The 22,320-nt window shown below is 60.6% G+C and overlaps 2 protein-coding genes across 3 annotated transcripts; both read right to left on the bottom strand.

Annotated features, from left to right (window-relative positions):
- Nucleotides 1-1,090: 1,090 nt before the first annotated feature.
- IKZF4 (IKAROS family zinc finger 4) lies at nucleotides 1,091-17,526 on the bottom strand. Of its 2 annotated transcripts, XM_065654245.1 has the most exons (8): nucleotides 17,441-17,526; nucleotides 14,634-14,688; nucleotides 11,406-11,510; nucleotides 9,230-9,490; nucleotides 8,311-8,478; nucleotides 4,228-4,377; nucleotides 3,638-3,769; nucleotides 1,091-2,640 (listed from the first exon to the last, which is right to left on the bottom strand). In XM_065654245.1, exons 2-8 carry the CDS (start codon nucleotides 14,671-14,673, stop codon nucleotides 1,922-1,924), a joined length of 1,575 nt encoding a protein of 524 aa, XP_065510317.1. In that variant the 5' UTR covers nucleotides 14,674-14,688; nucleotides 17,441-17,526; the 3' UTR covers nucleotides 1,091-1,921. The 2 variants fall into 2 exon arrangements, with proteins under 2 accessions (XP_065510317.1, XP_065510318.1); XM_065654246.1 differs by lacking the exon at nucleotides 17,441-17,526 and having other exon boundaries at nucleotides 11,406-11,506; nucleotides 14,634-14,672.
- A 1,987-nt stretch (nucleotides 17,527-19,513) lies between these two features.
- Nucleotides 19,514-22,145, bottom strand: SUOX (sulfite oxidase). The gene is made up of 4 exons (XM_065654244.1): nucleotides 22,095-22,145; nucleotides 21,852-21,894; nucleotides 21,604-21,751; nucleotides 19,514-21,057 (listed from the first exon to the last, which is right to left on the bottom strand). Exons 2-4 carry the CDS (start codon nucleotides 21,881-21,883, stop codon nucleotides 19,615-19,617), a joined length of 1,623 nt encoding a protein of 540 aa, XP_065510316.1. The 5' UTR covers nucleotides 21,884-21,894; nucleotides 22,095-22,145; the 3' UTR covers nucleotides 19,514-19,614.
- Between the last annotated feature and the right edge of the window lie 175 nt (nucleotides 22,146-22,320).

Raw genomic sequence — 22,320 nt, 5'->3', positions numbered from 1 at the left:
GTAGTAGATCTCGTTACACAAATAGCTAATTACAATATCTTACAGGTACAAAAGCTCCTGCGCTCACGGCGGGGGGGGGAAAGGGGACCGGGGGGGGGTGTTTTTTCTCCAAAAAGCGAGTCAAACCTCACAAAAAAGGGAAAAAATAAAAAAACCCCAAGACGACAGCGAATCCATGAATGACAGACGAGTGAAATGGTTGGAAAGGGAGGGGGCCGGGGGGGGTATTGCACATCATCGTTTGTTCTTCATACATCTGATTAAAAAATATAGATATTTACAGGAGTAAAGCGCCCTGGAGGTTTACAAAATTCCTACATTTTCGGTTTAGACTTTTACGGGGGAAAAAAAAAAAAAAAGAGAGACTGAAAGAAAAATAAATGACATTTCGGGGTGGAAAACCCCTTTTTTTGGGGTTTTTTTTGGTGCTGGGGGAGGGCGTGGGGCTCCGTGTATGTTGTGGTGGTAATGGGTGGGAAGGGGGGAGCGGAGCCCCCCGGCTGGGCCCCCCCTCCCCGCAAACACCGTCAACAGAGGGGAAAAAATTTTTAAAAAAAGATATAATAATGAAAGAAAACGAGGGGAAAAAGGGGCAGCGGGAGGTGCCGCCGCGTGAGGTGGTTGCGTTTGCGTCCGTAGAAAAAGGGACAAACCTTTGGTTTCAGCCTCAGGAGACCCCCCCGGAGCAGCTGGCGGGGGCGGGGGGGCTGCACCCTGGGCCTGGGGGGGGGCAGTAGGACCCCCCCCCCCCCACAATGGGGTTTGGGGGAGCACCGAGCGGGGGGCAGCTCTGCCGAGACCCCCCCCGGGGAGATTTTTGGTTCTATCGGCCCCTTTTGCGGGGTGAAGCCCCATTCCCGGGGTGGGGGGGGTCACCCCATTTCTGGGGGGGGTCACCCCATTCCTGGAGGGAACCCCCATTGCTGGGGGTCCCCACTCCAGTGTCCCCCCCCATGTCTCCCCCCCAAAACCACGCAGCTCCCAGGGAACAGGGGGCTCAGCTGCAGCAGGTGACCCCCCCAAAACTCTCCCCGCCACCCCCCACATTGTGACCCCCCCCCAAAAGACGGGGGGGCCCCCGCGCCCTCCTGCAGCAGCACGGGTTGGAGGTACTGGCCTGCGCGAGGAGGAGGAGGAGGAGGAGGAAGAGCCCCCACCCGACCCATTCCTTCATTTACGGGGGGGGGGCCCAGACCCCCAGTGCTCCCCCCAGGGCTGGGGAGGCTTCAGGCACCGCAGGGTTGCGGAACTGGGCAGATCCCAGTATCAAACTGGTTTCTTGGGGGGTGCGTGTGTAGTGGGGGGGGTCCCCGCTGTATTTAAACTCGTTAAAGCTCAGGCCGGGTTGGGGAGGTCCCGGGGCGGGGGGTTTAGCACCGAATCTGAGGTTCGCACCAAGGAAAGGGCTGCGGGGGGGGTGGGAGGGGGGGGTCTCGTCTCTAAAATTCAAGTGAGACTTTAGGGCAAAAAAAAAAAAAACAAAAATAAATCAAGAATTGTTATAAAAAGAGCAACTAAGCAGCTTAATAAATAATGGGGGGGGGCGAGGGAGGTGGGGGGCGAAGCACAAAAAAGTCCGTTAATATTTAAATAACTCCGTTTATAAAAAGGCAAATCGTTAAGAGCTCCCCCCTGGTCGGGGTTGTGGGTCGTTGGTTTGGTTTTTTTTTTAATTATCTATTTTTTTTTCTTGTTTTTAGATTTGATTTTTTTTTTTTTTTTTTTTAAATACTTTCGTAGCTAAAGTCAGTGCAAAGGAGTAGAAAAGAAAAAATAAAATAAAATAAAATAATAATCCAACAGTTCCATGCCCAGAGGGTGGAGATGGGGGGGACAGGGACACGGGGACATGGGGAAGGACAGGGCCACGGGGGGACGGGGACACGGTGGGGAAGGGCAGGCGGGTTTTTTGGGGGCGTTTTCAGGCGGTTTTGTGCTCCCCCCGCACGATGTGGGAGGAGAACTCGTACCGGTCCTGGCTGCGGTGGCCGCAGATGTTGCACTCGAGCGGGTCCCTGAAGCCGTGACAGCCCATGTGGATGGTGAACATGACGTGGTCGAGGAAGAGGATGCGACAATGCTCGCACCGGAACGCCCGCACCGGCTCCCCGGACTCCGTCACCACGCGGAGCCCGGCCCGGGGGGCCCCTCGTCCCCCTCCGGGGGTCCCCTCGGTGGTTTTGGGGTCCTCTTTGGCGTACGCGGGGCTGTGGCGGCCGCCGGCGCCGCTCCCCGGCGGGGGCTGCGAGCTCCGCTCTTCGTGGTTGCTCTCGGTGTCCGTGGAGTCCTGGCAGCCGTTTTGGGGCGAAACAGCGGGTTCTCGGGTCCGGTAGAGCACCGGTACCGGCTCCGGCATCTCCTCGGGCCCCTCGGCGCCGTCCCGGCCCCCTGGTACCTCCAGGCGCGTGGGTAGAGGCTGCAGTTGGGTGTAGACGGAGCTGATGACCGGGGTGACCTCGGAGATGCAGTTTGTGGGGGGCAGGCGCAGTGGGCGCAGGGGTTCCCCCCCCAGCAGGGCCAGGGAGCCGCCGTAGGGGGGGTCCAGGGGGTGGGGGGCCGGCACCACCTCCACGTCCTTCTCGAAGCCGGGGCTCACGTCGAAGGGCAGGTCCGACAGGGCGAAGCGCATCTGCTTCTCGCCTGCGGGAGCCAGAGGTGCGTCAGGGGGGCAGCCGTGGGGCAAGGGGGGGCGGTTGGGGGCCTGGGGGACAGCCATGGTTTGGGGGGAGCCCCGGGTTTGGGGGGAGCCCTGGGTTTGGAGAGGGAAGTCCTGGTTTGGAGGGGCAGCCCTGGTTAGGGGGACAGACGTGTTTTTGGGGGGCACCCATGGTTTTGGAGGGCAGATGTGGATTTCGGGGGCAGTCATGGTTTGGGGGGGGACCCTGGATTTGGGGAGGAAGCCCTGGTTTTGGGGGGGAAGCTTTGGTTTTGGGGGTAGCCCTGGTTTGGGGAGCAGCCCTGGTTTTGGGGGGCAGTTGTGGTTTCGGGGGCCAGCCGTGGTTTTAGGGGGCAGTTGTAGTTTTGGAGGCCAGTCCTGGTTTTGGGGGCAGCCCTGGATTTGGGGGAGTAGATGTGCTTTGGGGGGGCAGCCATAGTTTGGGGGCCAGCCCTGGATTTAGGAGACAACCCTGGATTTGGGGAGGCAGCCCTGGTTTTAGGGGGGAAGCCTTGGTTTGGGGGGCAGCCCCAGTTTTGGGGGGCAGTTGTAGTTTTGGAGGCCAGCCCTGGTTTTGGGAGCAGCCCTGGATTTGGGGAGCAGTCACGGTTTGGGGGACAACCCTGGTTTTGGGGAGGCACCCACGGTTTTTGGGGGGCAGCCCCGGATTTGGGGGATAACCCTGGATTTGAGGAGGCAGCCCTGGTTTTGGACGGGAAGTCTTGGTTTTGGGGGCAGCCCCAGTTTTGGGGGGCAGTCACGGTTTGGGGGACAACCCTAGTTTTGGGGAGGCACCCATGGTTTTGGGGAGCAGCCCAGTTTAAGGGGACAGCCCCGCTTTAGGGGGCCAGCCCCAGTTCTGGGGTGCAGCCCTGTCCCCCCAAATATCCCATCGCACACTCGCCGTGCGAACAGCAGCTTCGTGCCCAAGTCTCAGCTCCGGGGGCCGGGGGGGGTGGGATGCAAAGAAAACCCCCTTACCCACGAATTTCTGCGGCGTGGACCGTTTCCGTTTGGCGAGGCTGTTGCTCAGCCGGTCGAGAAACGGCGGCCGGTCGGTCGAGCCGTGGAGCAGAGAATCCGGCACCATCTCCAGGTCGCGCATCTCGTCACCTGGCGAGACAAAGTTGGGGTTCGGGGGGGGGACACCGTGACGCTGGGCGGCGACTCCGCAGCCGGTTACAGGTTAACCGGTTAAAACGCGAGCGACGGCGGCTCTAGAGGCGCCAAACACGGCTGCGAAACGGGGCGAGGAGCCCGAAAAACTCCCGGTTCGGTTCTCTGGGGGCTTTGAGGAGCCGCTTCCAAGACCCCCCACGGGTGAACCCCTCCGCACGGCCGCGGCGTTCTTGGCGGAAAACGCTTTTTCCTCGCGCTAGAAATAGGTGGCGGGGGCGCGGCTCGATTCGGGGGCTTCAAACCGGGGCGAGGGGGGACGCGACAGCTGGAGGTTCGGCCGCGAGTTCCGTCCGCTCCCCGTTTTCCAGCCCAAAATGATGCACCCCCCCCAAAAGCGAGGGGGCTGGAAAAGGAATTGATGGGTGCGTGTCGCCCCCGCCCCCGGCACTGACCCGGTTGTCCCGGTAGCGGCTGTGGTTCGGCGCTGAGGCTCTGCAGGTAAGTGTGGCAGCGCTCCCGGTGCTCCTCCAGCGTGCTCTGCTGCTTGTAGCTGCGCCCGCAGTAGTTGCACTTGTAGGGTTTGCCGACAGTGGGGGAGGAGACTGCGAAAACACGCCAAAAAAACCCCAATATGGTTAAGAACGGCGCTCTCCCCTCGCCGAAGGGCTTGGACGGGCGCGAAGAGGCGAGGAAAGCGGCAGGAATCGGTTAAAACGAGCGGAGACGCAAGAGCCGCGAGCCGCCGCTCGGCTTTCAGCTCCGGCCTCATCCCGCTCGCCGAAACGCCCCAAAAAACGCGCCCCGAGGAGCCGCCCCCCCCCGCCGCGGGACTCCTGGGTCCGCTGGGTGGGGAGCTACCAAAATAAATCACAATTTGGCCCAAAATCTAAAGGAAAACGACTCGCACTTGGCCCTTCCCAAACCAGCGGGTTGTAGCAGCTGCTCCACAGCAACGATATTTATGGGGGGTGGCTGGACCCCCCCAACTTTTTAATTTTTTTTCCTTTCTAATTCTCTTCTCTCTCAATTTTCTCCCTTCCGGCTGAAAATGCCCCAAAAACGGGCACTTTTTTAATGTCTTGCTGGGAGGTGTCACCTAAACCGGGTTCTTTCTGTTCCTGTCAGATCGACGGGGTTGTTTGGGGGTTTTATTTTTGCAGCTTGCGGTTTAACCTTTAACTGCTTTTTTTTTTAAAATACACATTTTGACGCTGTAGGTGAATTCGCCTTTACCTCCCGCCCCAACTTTGTCGCCTGGATTCGCGTTTTTCGCGGCGCGGCGGGGAAAACGGGACCAGCGCCGGTTTTACCGGTTCCTGCCCCAAAAAGCCCAGCAGCGAAACGTCCCCAAGGGATGCGAGGATGCCACTGGAACACCAAAAACGCGCGTTAGGAATTCACCCCGGCGATTCGGACGCGACGGCCTCGGCGCCAAATTCCGTCGCGTCTCGGTCGTCTCCGTCGCTCGGGCAGCTTTCGAAGCGAAGGTTCCTCCAAACGGCCCCTTTTTGTTGCTTCTAAATTAAAAAACCGTCCTCCCGAGTGCGCATTTTGTGCTTCGCAAAGGTGCGCTGGGGTCGTCTGTCCAAAATGAACGTCCCCAGGGACCCCAAAAGGCTCTGGGGAGCCTGTCCCAGGGCTCTGCACCCCAAAAGTGAAGAAGTTTCTCCTTGCGTTCAGCTGGAACCTCCCGTGTTTCAGTCTGTGCCCGTCACCGAACAGTCGGGACGTTTCTCGCATCGACAAGGTCCCTCTCGGCTTCTCTGGCTCACAAAGATGCTCCAGAGCCCGCTCGTGGAATCACAGCATCATTTTGGGTGGAAAAGACCAAAGATCAGCGAGTCCAAGCGTTACCACTGACCCGCATCCCTGAGAACGTCGTCTGTTCAACCCCTCCAGGGATGGCGACTCCACCACCGCCCTGGGCAGCCTGTTTTGGGAAGAAATCACCCCAAATTTCCACCCTAAACCTACGAGCTCCATCCCTGGTGATTTACGGGGCTCCAAGAAGGGAGATCTCAGGGGAGCGGCGGCTCCTCTCGCGTGTCCCGGCCGGGGGGGCCGTGGCTTCTGATCTATTTTCAAGCGACGCGGCGTCGTTTGATCTGGGTTTTAATACCTCGCTTGTTTTCTTTCCCTTTCGGACGGCGCGTCTTCCGAGATGAAAGCCCCGCGTCCCTCGCGGGGACGGCATGAAACGCGCGGGCCTCTCGTTACGGCGGAGCGGGGAGCGCCGAAATCCACATTAAACGAGGGTTTTCTTGGTAATTAGCTCCCATCTTGGCGTTTGATAAGTTGCGAGGGCTCGTCCCAATTCTGCAGCTCTCGATCGAAGGGCTCAAGGCGACGCTTTCCGCGCGCGGAGGGGACGGGACCAAGAGGGGACGCGACCAGAAATGTCCCCGCGCCCCTGGAGCTGGATGGAATTGGGGTCCCCCCGAGGGATATTAATGGGGAGGGAGCCCCCGGTTCAGCCCCATCGCACCCCAAAACCCTACAGCCCAGCACCGGGGCGGGGGGTCAATAAAGCGAAGAACAGAGATTTTCCCCAAGGAAATATGTCCCCAGACCCACGGGGAGATATTTTGAAAGGCGAGCTGGCAGGGGACACGCTCTTTGCTCCCCAGAGTCAATGACACCGTGGTTTGTGCCTCCAATTCCTGCCTTCTCGCTTTCTTCTCCTCCTTCGAGATAAGGAAAGAACGTGGGGACAGGATTTATTTGGCATTTCTCCCCAGCGAGTGGCAAAACCTGAGGCCGCTGACCTCACCTCCTCCCCGGAGCGAAACCAACTCTTTCCCAGTCACTTCGGTACCAAAAATGTCACCTCAGCCTCACAAACGTCACCCGCTGCCCTACCCCAGCCGAGCCGGAGAACCAGGCGAGACCCAAAAAGTTTTCTCGAGATCAAACGTAACTAAGCGCCAGCCCCGTTCCAGGCTCAGCACCTCGAATCCCCCTCCCCAAAAAGTCCCAGATGTGCGCGCTGGGGGGGGTGACAAAGTCCCGCAAGAAACGGCCAAGCGGGAAGATCCACCCGCCGCAAGACGGGAGCGTAAAGCCGGAGCATCACCCGCTCCGACCGAGAAAGGGAGAAATTTAAAGCAAATTGAGGTTTGGGCTGCGAGGGGGAGGTGGTTTCTGTGACGAGGAGGCTCTTGGGGGGCCGGATTTTGTCGTCCGATGGAGCCCCCGACTCTCATTTCAAAAGGTTGGAGCCGCAGGTGTTCAAAACCACCGGCGTGAACTTTAGCGAAGCGCCGGTGCGCGAATCGAGGGGAAAAGGGTCAAAACCACCAGGTGGATTTCCCTCGTGGCACCGGCCCCCGCCGGCTCTTACATCACGGAACCGGCAGGCGAGGGAAAATAAAAACCACATCGCAAATGTCATATTTTTTTTAAAGAAAAAGGACGACGGCAAAGCGACGGGTGAACAAAACCCCCCTGGCATGCTCGGGCTGGCTGGGACAGGGCGCACCCCAGGGCGGGACCCACCGCGACTCCATAAAATCTATTAAACATTTATCTTTATAAGAAAGGGGGGTAATAATTCCCCCGGGAATTACGGGAATAAACCGGCACAAAGGCCTCGGCGGGTCAGCCCTGCACCACAAGCTGATGCTTGGAGCTCAAGGCTGGTGCGGTGGGAAACCGGGCTCAGATCCCTGGTTTTGCACCATCGCTTTGGGAAACTGGGCTCAAATCCCTGCTTTTTGCACCATGGCTATGGGAAAATGGGCTCAAATCCCTGGTGTTTGGGCAATTGCTTTGGGAAAATGGGCTCTCATCCCTGGTTTTGCACCATGGCTTTGGGAAACTGGGCTCAAATCCCTGGTTTTGCACCATCGCTTTGGGCAAACAGGCTCAAATCCCTGGTTTTGCACCATCGCTTTGGGCAAACAGGCTCAAATCCCTGGTTTTTGGGCAATTGCTTTAGGAAAATGGGTTCAGGTCCCTTGGTTTATTTACACCATCGCTTTGGGAAACTGGGCTCAAATCCCTGGTTTTAGGCCATGGCTTTGGGAAACTGAGCTCAAACCTCTGGTTTTCGGGCAATTTCTTTAGGAAAATGGGCTCAGATCCCTGTTTTTTGGGCCATCGCTTCGGGAAAATGGGCTCAGACCTCTGGTTTTTGGACCATGGCTTTGGGAAACCGGGCTCAAATCCCTGGTTTTTGGACCACGGCTTTGGGAAACCGGGCTCAAATCCCTGGTTTTTGGACCGCGGCTTTGGGAAACCGGGCTCAAATCCCTGGTTTTTGGACCGCGGCTTTGGGAAACCGGGCTCAAATCCCTGGTTTTTGGACCGCGGCTTTGGGAAACCGGGCTCAAATCCCTGGTTTTTGGACCACGGCTTTGGGAAACCGGGCTCAAATCCCTGGTTTTTGGACCGCGGCTTTGGGAAACCGGGCTCAAATCCCTGGTTTTTGGACCGCGGCTTTGGGAAACCGGGCTCAAATCCCTGGTTTTTGGACCGCGGCTTTGGGAAACCGGGCTCGGATCCCTGTTTTTTGGGCCGCCCCCGTGTGTACCCACCGGAGTGCGTGCGCAGGTGGCCGGTGAGCGCGTCCCTCCGGCGACACGCGTAGTTGCAGAAGGGACATTTGAAGGGCTTCTCGCCCGAGTGCAGCTTGATGTGACGCAGGAGGTTTCCCTTCTGGGTGAAGGAGGCTCCGCACTGGTTGCAGTGGAACGGCCTTTCTCCTGCAAAAAAGCACAAACTCCTGATTAAACAGTGTTTTTTCGAAGTTTGCGGAGGAGCAGCTCGCGGATCAACAGCCTGAGAGACCAGAGGCGTGAGAGGGAAAGTCCCATTTTAACAACTCAAATCATGGGGTTGGTTTTGGGTCCTTCACAACAAGACAGACCGTGAGGTGCTGGAGCGAGTTCAGAGAAGGGAACGGAGCTGGGGAAGGGGCTGGAGAAGAAGCCTGAAGTTGGAAATTAGGGAAAATTTATTAATTAAAGGGCTGTCGGGCATTGGAACAGGATGCCCAGGGCAGTGGTGGAGTCACCATCCCTGGAGGGGTTTAAAAAGTGTTTAGATGAGGTTTAGGGACATGGTTTAGTGCTGGAGTTGGGTCCTGAGGGTCTCTTCCAACCAAAATGATTCTGTGATTCTATGAAATCGAGGTGATGCTGGAGAAACTGGGGTGATGCTGGAGAAACTGGGGTGACGTCGGGCAACACCCTGTGTAAGAGGAAACAGCCTCAAGTTGCGCCAGGGGAGGCTGAGGGTGGAAATTTGGGGTGATTTCTGCCCCAAAGGGCTGTGGGGCATTGAACAGGCTGCCCAGGGCATTGGTGGAATCACCATCCCTGGAGGGGTTGAACAAACGAGGTTCTCGGGGACATTTTACTTGTCCTCCCCAGGGCGGAATCATCAAATCACAGAACCATTTTGGTTGGAAAAAACCCCCCAAAAACGCACCTTCTCAGCGTCCCCCCCTCTCACCGGTGTGACTGCGCTTGTGCACCATGAGCACGTTGGGGCCGATGCACACCATGCCGCACACGTCGCACTTGAGCTTGCCGTTGGGCAAGCGGATGCCGCCCGGCGAGTGCGGCTCCGGGCCCGTCCCGTCGCAGTAGCCCAAGGGCTCGGAGAGCGAGTCGTCCACGATGACGCTGTCATCTTTCTCCAGCACGCGGTCGTCCTGCGCCAGCAGCCGGCTGCCCTCCTCATCGCTGTACATCTCCACCTTGATGGAGTTCGCTGCGAGGAGGCGGGAGGGGGAAAAATGATCTTAAATTAAATTATACAAGGGTCGGGAGTGCGGCTTAGGCGGGGCTCAACTCCTCAAAGGAATAGCGGGAGGCGCAGTTCGTTTGCGGTTTGTTTGCGACCAGCGCGCGGCTTGTTTTGTTGACTGGGCAAGAACGGACGCAAAAAATGGATCGCAGAGGGTGATGGGCTGGGCGGATTGTTTGCACACCCAGGCCTGAAGAAAAAGGTATTTAGTGCCCCGGATTCAAAGAAAAACCACTCGTGCCTATAAAGTGTGGCAGAGGAAGCAAAGACGTTGAATTTTGACTCTCTGAATCAGTAAAAGCTCAAAATGCACCCGCACAAAGAACCCAACACGGGTCTCTTGGATGCTCGGTAAATCCCGGCTCACCAAAGATGTCGCTTCACGGCGAGTTTCCATCTTTGCTGCGAGACCCGGGATCCGCTACTGAAAGGCAGAAAAAGCCACTCGAGAGGGTGGCGGTGCCAGATGCACCGGTCAGTGCCTCCCCAGCTCCGTCCCCTCCACCGCGGCCCCCAAACCGGGGACGGTGATGGATCCTCGCTTGTCACCGACCCCCAACGCACAAACGCAAAGTGAAAAGCTCCTCTCCAGGTGGCGGGAGCCGCCGCGATACATCGACGTTTGCCGCACTTTGATTTTTCTCATTGTGTTTTTTTTTAAAAATTTTTTTCTCCCATCCCCCCGGGGACTTATTTTTTTTCCCGGGCGGCCAACTATTGTTCCGTAATTCTCTTTTCAGAAGCACCGCGGAGTCCGGAGAGGAGTCAGGGCTGAGCGGAACAGGTTATATAATATTCCAGCTCCTCCGGGCACGACGTTCGCCGGGTGAACCAGCTGGGAAGTCACGTCGGATCAGCGGCGTCGCCGTCACCCGCGGCCCCGGCCGAGGGGAAGGGAGCGGTATTGTCCTCCCCGCCGTCCACGCGCTCCGTCCCTTTCGCTTCTCATCAAGCGAAAAGGCCGCGTTACCTCTCAGAACCGAGAAAAAGAAAAACCACAAAGCGCCGAGATTCTTCGCAGAGCTTGCGAGCGGCTTTGGAGGGCAGATGGAAAATAAATAGCGAGCAATAAAGGGGGGGAAAAAATGGTAGCGGAGCTAATTCGTAACTGGAAATGGAGTGTTTTGGGGGTTTTTTTTCAGGCTGGTTCAGAAAGAGCGACCTTCAAACACCGGGATCTAAGCGGGGGTGTCGCAGTTGTCTTCACTGAGCCCATGTGGGGAAATTACAGGGGGGTTTCTGTGCTATGGGAAAGGGACGGATGGGAAAGGGACGGATGGGAAAGGGACGGATAGATGTGAAAGGGACAGATGGATGATAAAGGTACAGTGGGAAAGGGATGGATAGATGGGAAAGGGACAGATGGATGGGAAAGGGACAGACAGAAAAGGGACGGGTGGATGGGAATGGGATGGATGGATGATAAAGGGACGGATGGAAAAGGGACAGTGGGAAAGGGATGAATAGATGGGAAAGGGACGGATGGATGATAAAGGGACGGATGGAAAAGGGACAGACGGATGATGAAGGGACGGACAGAAAAGGGACGGATGGATGGGAATGGGATGGATGGAAAAGGGACAGTGGGAAAGGGACGGATGGGTGATAAAGGGACGGATGGGTGATAAAGGGACGGATGGGTGATAAAGCAATATAAGGAAAAGCCACACAGAATTGCCCATGGGAAGGCAGGAGAGAGGGAAAATCAGACCCATGCGGGGTTTTATCCTCTCGGGTCGGAAAATGAAGAGTCAGAACCCAGAGAAAACGCCGTCGCGGCGGGAAGTCGACACCGCTGTCATGCCCGGGTATGGGGACAGACCCCGGCAAGGGGTTTGGGGTGAAACTGGGGGGTTTTTTGGTGCGATGGGGTACTCACCGCTGAGCGAGCGGCTTGGGGAGGAGTGCTGGCTGTTGGGGGTGCTCACCGTGGCTCCCACGATGGCCGAGCTGAACTCCTTCTCCAGCGAGGAATCCCCGCTGCCTTCGGGAGGGGGAAACACGCGTCAGCGGCGCCCAAAAAACCCCCCCGCGGGCCCCCTCGCTTTGGAAAGGGGGTGCTGCGGGGCTGGGGGACGCGGCGTCGCCCCGACGGCACCGTCCCGCCCAGAGTTCGGTGCTTTGCGGACAAGGCTCCTCCAGCCACGACCCCCTCCCCCAAAACCCACCCCAGTGACAACGGTGACAATCCCCAGCCGACACTCGCGCCCCGGGGACACCCCGGACAGGCCCCGCGAACGGGCCCGTTGACACCAAAAATCAACTCGGCGCCGCCAGGCGTTTGTGCGGCACCTCGGACTCATTTTTTCCCCTTGGGGCGCAGCCGCTTTCTGTTCCGGCGAGAGCTTCTGGGGGGCCCTGCCAACCCCCCCGCCATGCGCCGGGTCCCCCCGGTGTCCCCAAGGCACCGGGACGGGGACAGCAGGGTCTCCCGAGGGCCCTTAGCGCAGCTGGGAACGTTATTTCGGAACGTTCCCATCTGCAGAAACTCTCCTCCCGGGGCTCCCAGTTCAGCCCAGTGCCCAACGGCCACCGGGATGCTGAGCTCGGGAATCGTCACGTTTGCGGCCGCTGCCCTCGGCGTGACGGCGTCTCCTTCAATCGTGGGCCGGCCAGGACCCCCCAGCCCCATCCTCACCCCCCAGGGGTTGTTCTTTCCTCCTGCGGTCACAGATTTGGGGGTCCCTCCCCTCTCCCCACGCCGACGAATCTGAAGCCACCATGGCAGAAGGGGTTAATGAGAAAGCCGAGTAAGGAGCTTTGCGGAGCGGGGGCGGCCCCTCTCCCCTTTACTCTGGGGATCAAACCCCCCCAGCGCTCGCCCAGGTGTCCACATTCCCCTCCATGGGCACCGCGGGGGGGTCCGGCCTCTTATCCCCCCATCCTGGCCAACACGGGGGGTTCAAACCCCCCGATATCCCCGGGGTTCGCTCCCCGCGCATCCCCCTGCGTGCGGCGGCGGCACCGAGTTATTTCAGTCTCCTTCCCCCCCCCGCCGCCGTTATGTTATTCTCCCCGTACCTTGATGCCCTGGAGCGTTATCGCAGCCAACTCCTTGGAAACCGGGGCCGCGGCGCTGCCGGGGCGCACGCAGCCACTCACCTTCCAGGAAGAGCGGATTATTCCTGGAAGCCAGGGAAAAACCGCCGCCGTTTTACCGGCAGAGAGCACGGGGGAGCGGGAACCCGGGGGACGATGCTTCGGGGGGACGGGGGCTTGACACAGGACCCAAAATACGGGTGGGAAACGGAGGATGCGACGACGGCACCGTCCCCGAGTGGGCTGCGATGCTCCTGCGTTCCCGAGCTCCAGGAACGGAGGAGAAATTCTCATTCAAACCAACCCCCCGGTACGCGGGGAGATGCTCAGCCGCAAAAAGAGGCATTTCGCACCTTTCCAGCGTCCGTAGCAAACGAGCGGAGCCACGGTGAGACCGCGGCCTCGCGTTGTGGAGTTGGTTTCCGGCGGCTTTGCAGTTCGTGCCCTGCAAAACCCAACCCTGGTGCCGGGTTTAACCCTGAGGGGCTCCGAGAGCGCCCGGGCGATGCCCACAGCAGAAAACCCCGTTTTACAGCCCGTTCCTGATCCCTGATGCCTCAGGGAAAGGTTCAACACCCCGAACTAGAGCCAAAGTTCCACACTGAGGAGAGAAAAAGCCAAAAAGTTGAATTTCTCCTGGGTTCTTTCAGGCACAAAGGCCGGACGCCGCGTCCTGTTCTCTGCTCCAAACTCAGCTCCTCTGCCAGCTGCTCCATCCTCTGGATCCCAGAGGATCCCCCTCGTCCCAAAGGATCCCTCTTGTGTCCCAAAGGATCCCCCTTTTATCCTAAACGATCCCCCTAATCCCAAAGGCTCCCACGTTTATCCCAAAGGCTCCCACGTTTATCCCAAACGATCCCCTTTGATCCCAAAGGATCCTCGATCCCCCGGCTGGAAGCTGATCCCGCCACCCAAACCTCTCCAAATCCGGGGTCCCTCGGCAATTCCCCTCCCCGAAAACTTCTCAGACGCGGCGATTTCAGGCAATATCGGGCGATGTTTCATTCGCTCCGAAAGGGACAAGCCCCGAGCGGCGCAGCCGTCACCCCCATCACCAAAACACCCTTTTTTTGGGGGGTTTTTTGGGGGTCCTGCTCCCCGCACCCCATTCCTGCCCCCGCAATACCCAGAGCCATTTCAAAACCGCCCTGTTTTCCTGTGAAGAATTCAAAGGAGGAAAAAAAAAAACCAAAAAACAACCCATATTTCGCATTTCACGAAGAGTTTCCGGGCTTTCGTTTGAAGAACTTTTTCTTAAGAGTTCATTTAATTAAAAGCTATTTCACAGAAACGAGTTTCGAGAGCTCCGCTCTCCGTTTCCTCCGCTCATTGCGCAGCCGCGGCAGCTCAGCCACCCAACCGTAATTAGCAGGCGCTGATCTCAGCCCTAATGATGAGCTGATCTTCGTTAAGCCCGCGCCGACCCCCGGGCCGGGGGATTCGTTCCCCAAGCACCAGGGAGATCAAAACCACAAGCATAGAATCATCAGAGAGACCCTCGAGTTCTCTCTGGCTTTGCCGCTTCTAAACCTGCGCCAGGTTTGACCTGAATCCCCCTCTTTTAAGATGGACAAACCGAGGGGTTCGCACTCCCAAACCAGCCCGTACCCGCCAGCGAGTTTTTACGGGCGAGCGGATCAATCTAAATATCGAGTCGCGGGTTCGAAATCCCCGAGACCGGGACCGAACTCCCCGTTTTGGGAGCCCCGCGGAAGGACCAACCTCCCCGAGACCTCGGGACGGCGCAGCCAGCGCTGAAAATCAGGTTTTCTTTCCATTTTGGAACGTCCCTGACCGGCAGACGCCCCCAGGTGAGGACGCAGGCGCATAAACCTGAGCCTAAACTTCCCAGGCTCAGCCTAAATACCGTTGTGTTAAAATTAGCTGGTTATTATACCGGGGGTTTTAACACTTCTCAAGTACTTAAGGAAAGATGCTGATGTTCTGAATCCTGTTCAACGCTTAATCCGTGATGGGGAAGCGACCGAGCCAGCGACAGAGGAGGAGCCCGAGCACCCCAGAGCATCAGCGACCCGAAAACGCCGGCGAAAACGGAGACGGGACGTACCAGATATGTAAGATCGGCCATTACAGTCTTCTATGTCCATCCTTCAGGTGCTTTGCTGAAACAGAAAAGCAGAGCTGGGTCAGAGCTGCTCAGACTGCAGAGACTTTTCCCCCACCCACGCTAAAACCGGCTTTTGGAGCTGGATTTTCACACCGCGAATCCCGGGAAATGCGGCGGGTCCGTCCCGAGGTGGAGGTTTCGTCTTATTTTTGAAAAACCCCGGGGTTTTGGGCACGAGCCGCTGTCCCAATGGCCAAGAATCAGCCGCACGTGTTGCTCGGCCCCCCCAGGTTATAACGAATGTTTTATATGCTCGCAAAGGTTTTATTTGGCAATTTAAGAAACAAAACGAGCCCAGTTTGATAAACGAGGGGTTTTGCTGTTGGGCGCCGGCGAGAGGCGGGGGGACCGGAGGGTTTGCTGCGGAGAACGATTAAAAATAAAGCAATAATTTGCGGGGATGAATCTCCTCGCAAAGGGGAATCACCGGGATTCGCGTGGCGGCTCCTTTTCCCCATTTCTCCAGCAGCCGGGGGGGTTTTCTGGGTTTTTTGGTGCCTTTTCCGAGCGGAAAGACACCGGTCGCTCCCTTCTGGTGCTGCCCCTTTGAAACACGGATTTCTTTTTATAACAACTTCTTCTTGAATGAACTGAATGGTACAAACGGCAACGCGGGACAAGCACAGATGCAGACGAGGCACCTTAAGCCGGGCTTAGCGCCCCTAGGCTGGGCTTAGCGCCCCGGAACGTAAGATGAACGGAGATGAACGTAATTCAGGTGGAAATCTCTCTTACGTTTCGTGAAATTTAAAAAATAAAATAAAATAAAGAGCAAGCGCCAAGCGACCGATGGGTGAACATAGAAACCCCGTCACCAGAAGCGGGACCTGAAAACACAGATAACGAGAACGAGACATTAATTTCCCTTCAAATAATCAGCCAATAATGACCCAAATCCAACCGAGCTGACAAGCCCGTTCTGTACGTTCCTCCTCATTAACGCAAGCGATGAAAGAGATTGATTCCTCGCTCCTTTTGTATTTTAAAATAAAATAATAATCGAATAAAACACTGGGGCCGTTTCGGGAGCCCCGCGCTGGGCGTTATTTGCCTTAATTTTGGCCTCGCGAGGGGGAATCGCAACTTGAAAGAAAGGGCAAATGAAACAAAAATACCTCGCGTGAAGCTCTGGCTCCGCGGTAACGATGGGTCGTAATTAACCTTCGCTTAGAAAACAGGGTTTTGTGCTTTGGATTGGAAATCGTGCCCCCCTGGGAGAAAGGGGCAAGTTCAGGGGGGGTGCGTGTGTGTGACAGGGAGTGACAAACTTTGGGGACAAACCTCCCGGTTTGGGGCCGTCTCGGGGTTTTCATCAGGTGGGATCATCAGCTTGGGAATCGCAGTCAGAAACGCAGGGAAATTAGAGCAGAACGGCGCCGCTCGCGCCCTCCCCTCCGAAATCAGGACTTTGCCCCAAGTGGCAACGCTCAAGGAATAAGAAAAAAAACCACTCCTCAGAATTAGCCCAATTTGAAAAAAAAAAAACCAAGCTCCATCTGGACGTGATGTAATTAGTGAATGTCCTTTGCACTAATAACGAGCTGCTCCTCCTGCGCCGGGGCTCTGAGCGATCCCAGGAAGGCAGAAATACCCCAAAACCCTCGTTTTCCCCCCATTCCCCTTAATTTGCGCGTGGGGGAATGACGCCTGGACCTGTTCCCCACGAACGCGACACCAGCGTCGCCCGCTCGGTGACGTGATTCTGTTTAAAAGCCGCCGATGGCAAAAAAGCACCACAAACCGTAAAAAAATCCCTCGTTTTAAAGACGCTCCCGGGGTTGAGCATCCGCCACGATGTTGGAATTGCCAGCAAAGTGGGGGCCGCGTCTTTGTTGGGCGCCCCAGCCCTCCGGGCATCGCCGAGAAATAACAACCTGAGCCCGCAAAAAGAGGAAAAGATGATTCGGGAGCCGACGGGAGGACGGAGAAGCTGCTGCTTCTTCAGCATTCGCTCGGACAGACGGACACGCTCGCTAAGGATGCCGAGGTTTTAAATGGAATCGATTCACCGGGAGCAGGGAAAAATTCCTCCCGGGCCGGATGGTGAAATTCCCTAATCCCGAAATTGCGCGAACGCGCCAGGCACTGGGGACACCGAGTGTTTTGGGGACACTGGGGTGTCCCCGAGTCCTCGCGAGCAAAAGGCAAAATGGGGACAAACCCCATGATCTGAGGGGACCGGGAAGATGGGACCCGCGAGTGTCCCCTCACCCCGGGGACAGGGGGTCCCCCAAAAATGTTGGTGTCTGAGGAGCCCCCCCCACGTATCTGGGACTTCACGAAGGAGCAACCGGAGCCTCGTCCCGTTCCGCTTGGGACCCCCCCCCCCGATTTGGGGGTGACCAAATGGAGCCGGTTGGCGGCACCGGGGTTTTTTGGGGGGCTGCGGAGCCAATAATATGGGGGGGGGGGGGGACCCCACACCTGAGCATCCCCGCACACATCAACAGGGGGGCAAGAGACCCCCCCCCACCCCCCCAAACCCCAACGCTCCAGAGAGGGCGGGAAACGATGCCCAATGCAGACGGACAGACGGACCCCAGCACAGCCCCCCCCCGCGCTGGGGAAGGGGCTACGAGGGGATTTCGGGGCTGTCCCCCCCAAAAACGGGACCCCGCGGGGGTCTGCACCCCCCAAACCCCTGACACCCCCACCACACAGGCCCAAAGCAGCCGGACACCCCCCCCCCGCCAAGAACACCCCCCCCGACAGCTCCTCCCGCCCCACAGAGCGGCCCCCCCTCTCACCGGCGGGGCGCGGGGAGGCCCCCCCGGGCCGGCCCGGCCGCGGGGCTCAGGGAGCGGCGGGGGGGGCTCGAGGCCGCGGCGGCTCCATCGGCGGCGGCTTCACCTGAGGAGCGCCCGGGCCCCCCCGCGCGCCCCGATCCACTTCCGGCCCCCGCGCGCCGCCGGCCCGCGCAGCCGAGCGCCGAGCGCCTCGAGCAGGGGGGCGCCACCGCCATGGCGGGGGGGGGCCGGGAGGGAGCGCTCAGCCGAGCGCCGGCGCATCGAGCGGCCGCGGGCTGCACAGGGGAGGGCAGAGGAGCGCCGAGCGGAGGAGAGGGGGGCGGGGGGGAGCGCCGAGGGCATCGATGGAGGTGGGGGAGGTTGCGCGGGGGTCATCGATGGGCGGTGATCGATAGGTGGTGATCGATAGGTGGTGATCGATGGGCGGTGATCGATAGGTGGTGATCGATAGGTGGTGATCGATAGGTAGTGATCGATAGGTGGTGATCGATAGGTGGTGATCGATGGGTGGTGATCGATAGGTGGTGATCGATGGGCGGTGATCGATAGGTGGTGATCGATAGGCGGTGATCGATAGGTAGTGATCGATAGGTGGTGATCGATGGGTGGTGATCGATAGGTGGTGATCGATGGGCGGTGATCGATAGGCGGTGATCGATAGGCGGTGATCGATAGGTAGTGATCGATAGGTGGTGATCGACGGGCGGTGATCGACAGGTGGTGATCAATGGGCGGTGATCGATAGGTGGTGATCGATGGGCGGTGATCGACAGGTGGTGATCGACAGGTGGTGATCGATACGTGGTGATCGATAGGCGGTGATCAATGGGCGGTGATCGATGGGCGGTGATCGATGGGCGGTGATCAATAGGTGGTGATCGATGGGCGGTGATCGATAGGTAGTGATCGATAGGCGGTGATCAATGGGCCGTGATTGATAGGCGGTGATCAATAGGTGGTGATTGATGCGCAGTGATCGATAGGCGGTGATCAATAGGCAGTGATTGGTACGTGATGATCGATACGTGATGATCGATAGGTGGTGATCGATAGGTGGTGATCAATAGGCAGTGATCGACATGTGATGATCGATAGCTGATGATCGATAGGCAATGATCGATAGGCGGTGATCGGTACGCGATGATTGATACGTGACGATCGATAGGCGGTGATTGATAGGTGGTGATCGATAGGCAATGATCGGTAGGCGGTGATCGATAGGTGGTGATCGGTAACGGGTGCGGCGGGGACGGGCTCACGGAGCAGCGACGCAGCGGGAGGTGCCGAGAGCCGGGGCGGCCCCAAGGGGGCTGGAACCGCGGGGGGGCTCGTCTGTGGGGTCCCCGTGGGGGGGTCCGTAGGAGCGGACGGGCTGTGGGGTCAGCCAGGAGCCCCGCGGGGTCAGGGGTTATGTGGGGTCAAGGGGTCCTGTGGGGCGAAGTGGGTCCCATAAGGTTGGGGGGGGGGTCCTATAGGGTCAGAGAGGTCCCATAGGGTCAGGGGTTACATGGGGTCAGGGGGTCTTGTGGGGTCAAAGGGGTCCCATAAGGTCGGGGGATCCCATAGGATCAGGGGTTATATGGGGTCAGGGGGTCCGACAAGGTCAGGGGTTATATGGGGTCGGGGGGTCTTGTGAGGTCAAGGGGGTCCCATAAGGTCGAGGGGTCCTGCAAGGTCAGGGGGTCCCATAGGGTCAGGGGTTATATGGGGTCAGGTGGTCCTTTGGGGTCAAGGGGGTTCTGTAGGGTCGGGGGGGCCCATAAGGTTGGGTGGGTCCCATAGGGTCAGGGGGTTATATGGGGTCAGGGCGTCCCATGAGGTCAGAGGGTCCCATAGCGCCAGGGGTCACTTAGGGTCACAGGGTCCCACGGGGTCAGGGGGTCCCACGGGGTCAGGGGCACCGTGGGGTCCCAGGGTGACCCGGGGACAGGGACCTCCCACGGCAGAGCGTCCGGGGGCCGTGGGGGGTTCCCCGGGGCCACCCCCGTGTCCCCATCCCCCCCGAGGGCCACCCCCCCGCCCCCGGCTGCCCCGGCGCTGCCCCGGGAAACCACCAAGTCCATAAACCCACAATCTTTATGGAGCCACTTTCACACGTCGGGGGCCATAAAACGCAGCGACCTTTGAGCCGCGGCGGCCGGCGCGGTGCCGGGGGGGGCGGCGACACAGCACGCTCAGCGGGTGACGGTGACGCGCACGCGGTGCCAGGCGTTGCTCAGCACCCCGCGCAGGTTCCAGATGGCGGCCACGCCGTCGGGCTGCACGTTGTAGCTCCCGTCCACCGCCTTGCACACGATCTCCAGCTCGGCCCCCGCCGCCACCGGCGCCCGCAGCTCCCACAGCCGCCAAGCCCACGCCCGCCCCGGCACCGGCCGCTCGCCCGTCAGATCCGCCACCCGCCAGCTCCGGCCGCCGTCCAGCGACACGTCCACCCGCACCACCTCCCGCCCGCCCCCGCTCCACGCGTAGCCCTTCACCGTCAGCTCCCCCGGCGGCACCGCGGCGCCGGGGCGCGGCTGCGTGATGGCCGACTGCACCGGCAGCTCCTGGATGGCCGGCGCCGTCGAGTAGTCCACGGTGTCCCAGTCCACGCAGGGGGAGAAGCCCTTGTAGTCGTTCTGCTGCCAGTGGCTGGGGCTCTCGGCCGGGCTCACGGCCACGCGCCGCAGCCACTTCACGCTGCGGGCGCCCACCACGCCGGGCACCACCACGCGCACCGGGAAGCCGTGGTCGCGCGGCAGCTCCCGCCCGTTCATCTCGTACGCCAGCAGCACGTCGGCGCCGGCGCTCAGGGCGCGGGCGTAAGGGATGGACGCGCCGTACGGGGCCCCCCCGGCGTCGGCGTCCAGCCCTTCGAAGCACACGTGCCACTCGCCCTCCCGCTCCTCCTCGAAGCCGGCGTGGAGCAGCACGTCGCGCAGCCGCGCCCCCCCCCAGCGCGCCGTGCTGATGGCGCCCACGTCCCACGGCAGCCCCTTGACGGGGCGCACGCGGCTCATCTCGGCGCGGCGGTTGCCGGCGCACTGCAGCGTGGCCGTCACCTCGTGCTTGGGGAAGCGGCTGCGAAGCTCCGGTAAGGACAGCGACAGCGACACCCCCCCGCCGGGCCCCCCCGGGCCCTCCACCTGCAGCCGGTAGGAGTCGGGGTCCACGGCCGGCACCGGGAGGTGGTTGCGGGTGAAGAAGAGCTCGTTGGGCGTCAGGAAGCGCTCGGCCAGCAGCTCGGCCGGCGGCTCCGCGTTGAACGGCTTCTGGCTGTTGACGCGCAGCCCGGGGTGCCGGGGGGGGTCCCCGGCGAAGGGGTCCTGGGTGTCGGCGGGGGCCGGCGGGGCCTCGTGGGGGTCCAGCTCCCCCACCTTGTACTCGCGCAGCAGCTCCAGGACGTGGGGCTGGTTGTGGACGCCGTAGAGAGCCCAGAAGGGCTCCAGGGCTCCGCCGGCCGCCAGCAGCAGCTTGTCGGCCCCCCCGGGGTGCAGCTCCACGAAGTCGGTGACGTCGAAGACCTCGGTGCCGTGGGTCACCCAGACGCGGTCGCGGGGGGTGCGGTGCCGCCCGACCTCCTCCCGCGTGTACAGGGGGTACCGGGGGGCCGGGGGGGCCTGGGCCGCCTGGGCGACCTGGGGGACTCCGGTCCCGTCAGTGGGGATGCTGCACCCCGGGGACCCCCCCTCGCCGTGACCCTGGGGTGACAGGGGGAAGTGGCACCCCCTGCCCGCCCCCCCCCCGCCCCAAGCTGTCCCAGTCCCTGAGAAGGATGATGGGGGGGTGGGTCCCAGAGGAAATGGACACCCCAGTTCTGCCCCCCCGCCCGGTGCTGCACCCCGGTGACCCCATCTCACCATGACCCCGGGGTGACCCCCCCAAAACCAGCACCCCAGTGGGGTGACCGGGGGGATGTGGCACCCCCTGCCCCTCCCCAGCTGTCCCTGAGAAGGGTGATGGGGGGGGGTCCCAGAGGACCTGGACACCCCGGTTCTGCCCCCCCCCAGAGCTGCCCCCCTGGGACCCCCACATCCCGGTGCTGCCCCCTCTGGGACCCCCACATCCCGGTGCTGCCCCCCCACCCGGGATTCAGTCCCCCCTGAAATTCAGCCCCCCCAGGGGTGTCCGCCCCCCCGGAGGCTCCGGGCATCCGGTGCCGCCCCCGCCCCGGTCCCGCTCACCCGCCGCCGCCGTTCTCCGTAGGCCAGGACGGCCCCGAGGCCCAGCAGCGCCGCCAGCACCGGGGCCGCCCCCCGGGGACCCCCCGCGGCCGGGCTGCCGGTGGGGGAGCGGGAGCAGGGCCGGCGGGGCAGCGGCAGCGGCGGGAGCCTGCGGGAGAACGGGGCTGAGAGCGGGGCGGCGGCACCGGGAACGGGCACCGGGGACCGGCACCGGGCTCCGCGGGGACCCCCGACGGGGCGGCTCGTACCTGCGCCCGGTAACGGCTCGGAGCAGCAGCATCGCGGCGGCACCTGCGCGGGAGAGCGCGGCTGTGGCGGCCACCGGGTACCGGGCACCGTTATGGGGAAGCGGCACCGGCGGAGCCTTCGCGGCCCCGCCAAAAGCGGCCAGCCGGGAACCGAGCGGCGCATCCCCGCTCCTCGCCACCCCCCTTCGCTCCGGTGTCGCCCCCTCCAGCCCCGTCCCGGCCGCGGTTCGCCCCGTTGCGCACCTGCGTTACGGCTCCGGTAGCGGCACCTCCCGCCGGTCTCTGCCCCTTTAAGAGAGGGGCGATGGGCGTGGCCTCGGGGGCGAGCCCGCTGGCCACGCCCCCTCCCGGCCCCGGAGGGGCTGCGTGGGCGTGGCCTAACCCCCCGGAGTGGGGTCCGCCGGGGCGGGGCTTAAAGGGGCAACAGCAACGAGCGGCTTAAAGGGGCAACGCGGCGGAGATTTAAAGG

The sequence above is a fragment of the Caloenas nicobarica genome, chromosome 33 (genome assembly GCF_036013445.1).
Source record: "Caloenas nicobarica isolate bCalNic1 chromosome 33, bCalNic1.hap1, whole genome shotgun sequence".
NCBI classification, from domain to species: domain Eukaryota; kingdom Metazoa; phylum Chordata; class Aves; order Columbiformes; family Columbidae; genus Caloenas; species Caloenas nicobarica.
This window is presented reverse-complemented; position numbering and strand designations above follow the sequence as displayed.

Coding starts and splice junctions, on each gene's coding strand:
- IKZF4 (XM_065654245.1), bottom strand. CDS start 14,673: ATGGACATAGAAGACTGTAATGGCCGATCTTACATATCTG. Junction 8,479..9,229: donor GCACAAGCGCAGTCACACCG/GTGAGAGGGGGG, acceptor GCTTTTTTGCAG/GAGAAAGGCCGTTCCACTGC. Junction 2,641..3,637: donor CACGCCGCAGAAATTCGTGG/GTAAGGGGGTTT, acceptor TGGCTCCCGCAG/GCGAGAAGCAGATGCGCTTC.
- SUOX (XM_065654244.1), bottom strand. CDS start 21,883: ATGCTGCTGCTCCGAGCCGTTACCGGGCGCAG. Junction 21,752..21,851: donor CGAGCCGTTACCGGGCGCAG/GTACGAGCCGCC, acceptor GTTCTCCCGCAG/GCTCCCGCCGCTGCCGCTGC. Junction 21,058..21,603: donor ACGGAGAACGGCGGCGGCGG/GTGAGCGGGACC, acceptor GGAGTCCCCCAG/GTCGCCCAGGCGGCCCAGGC.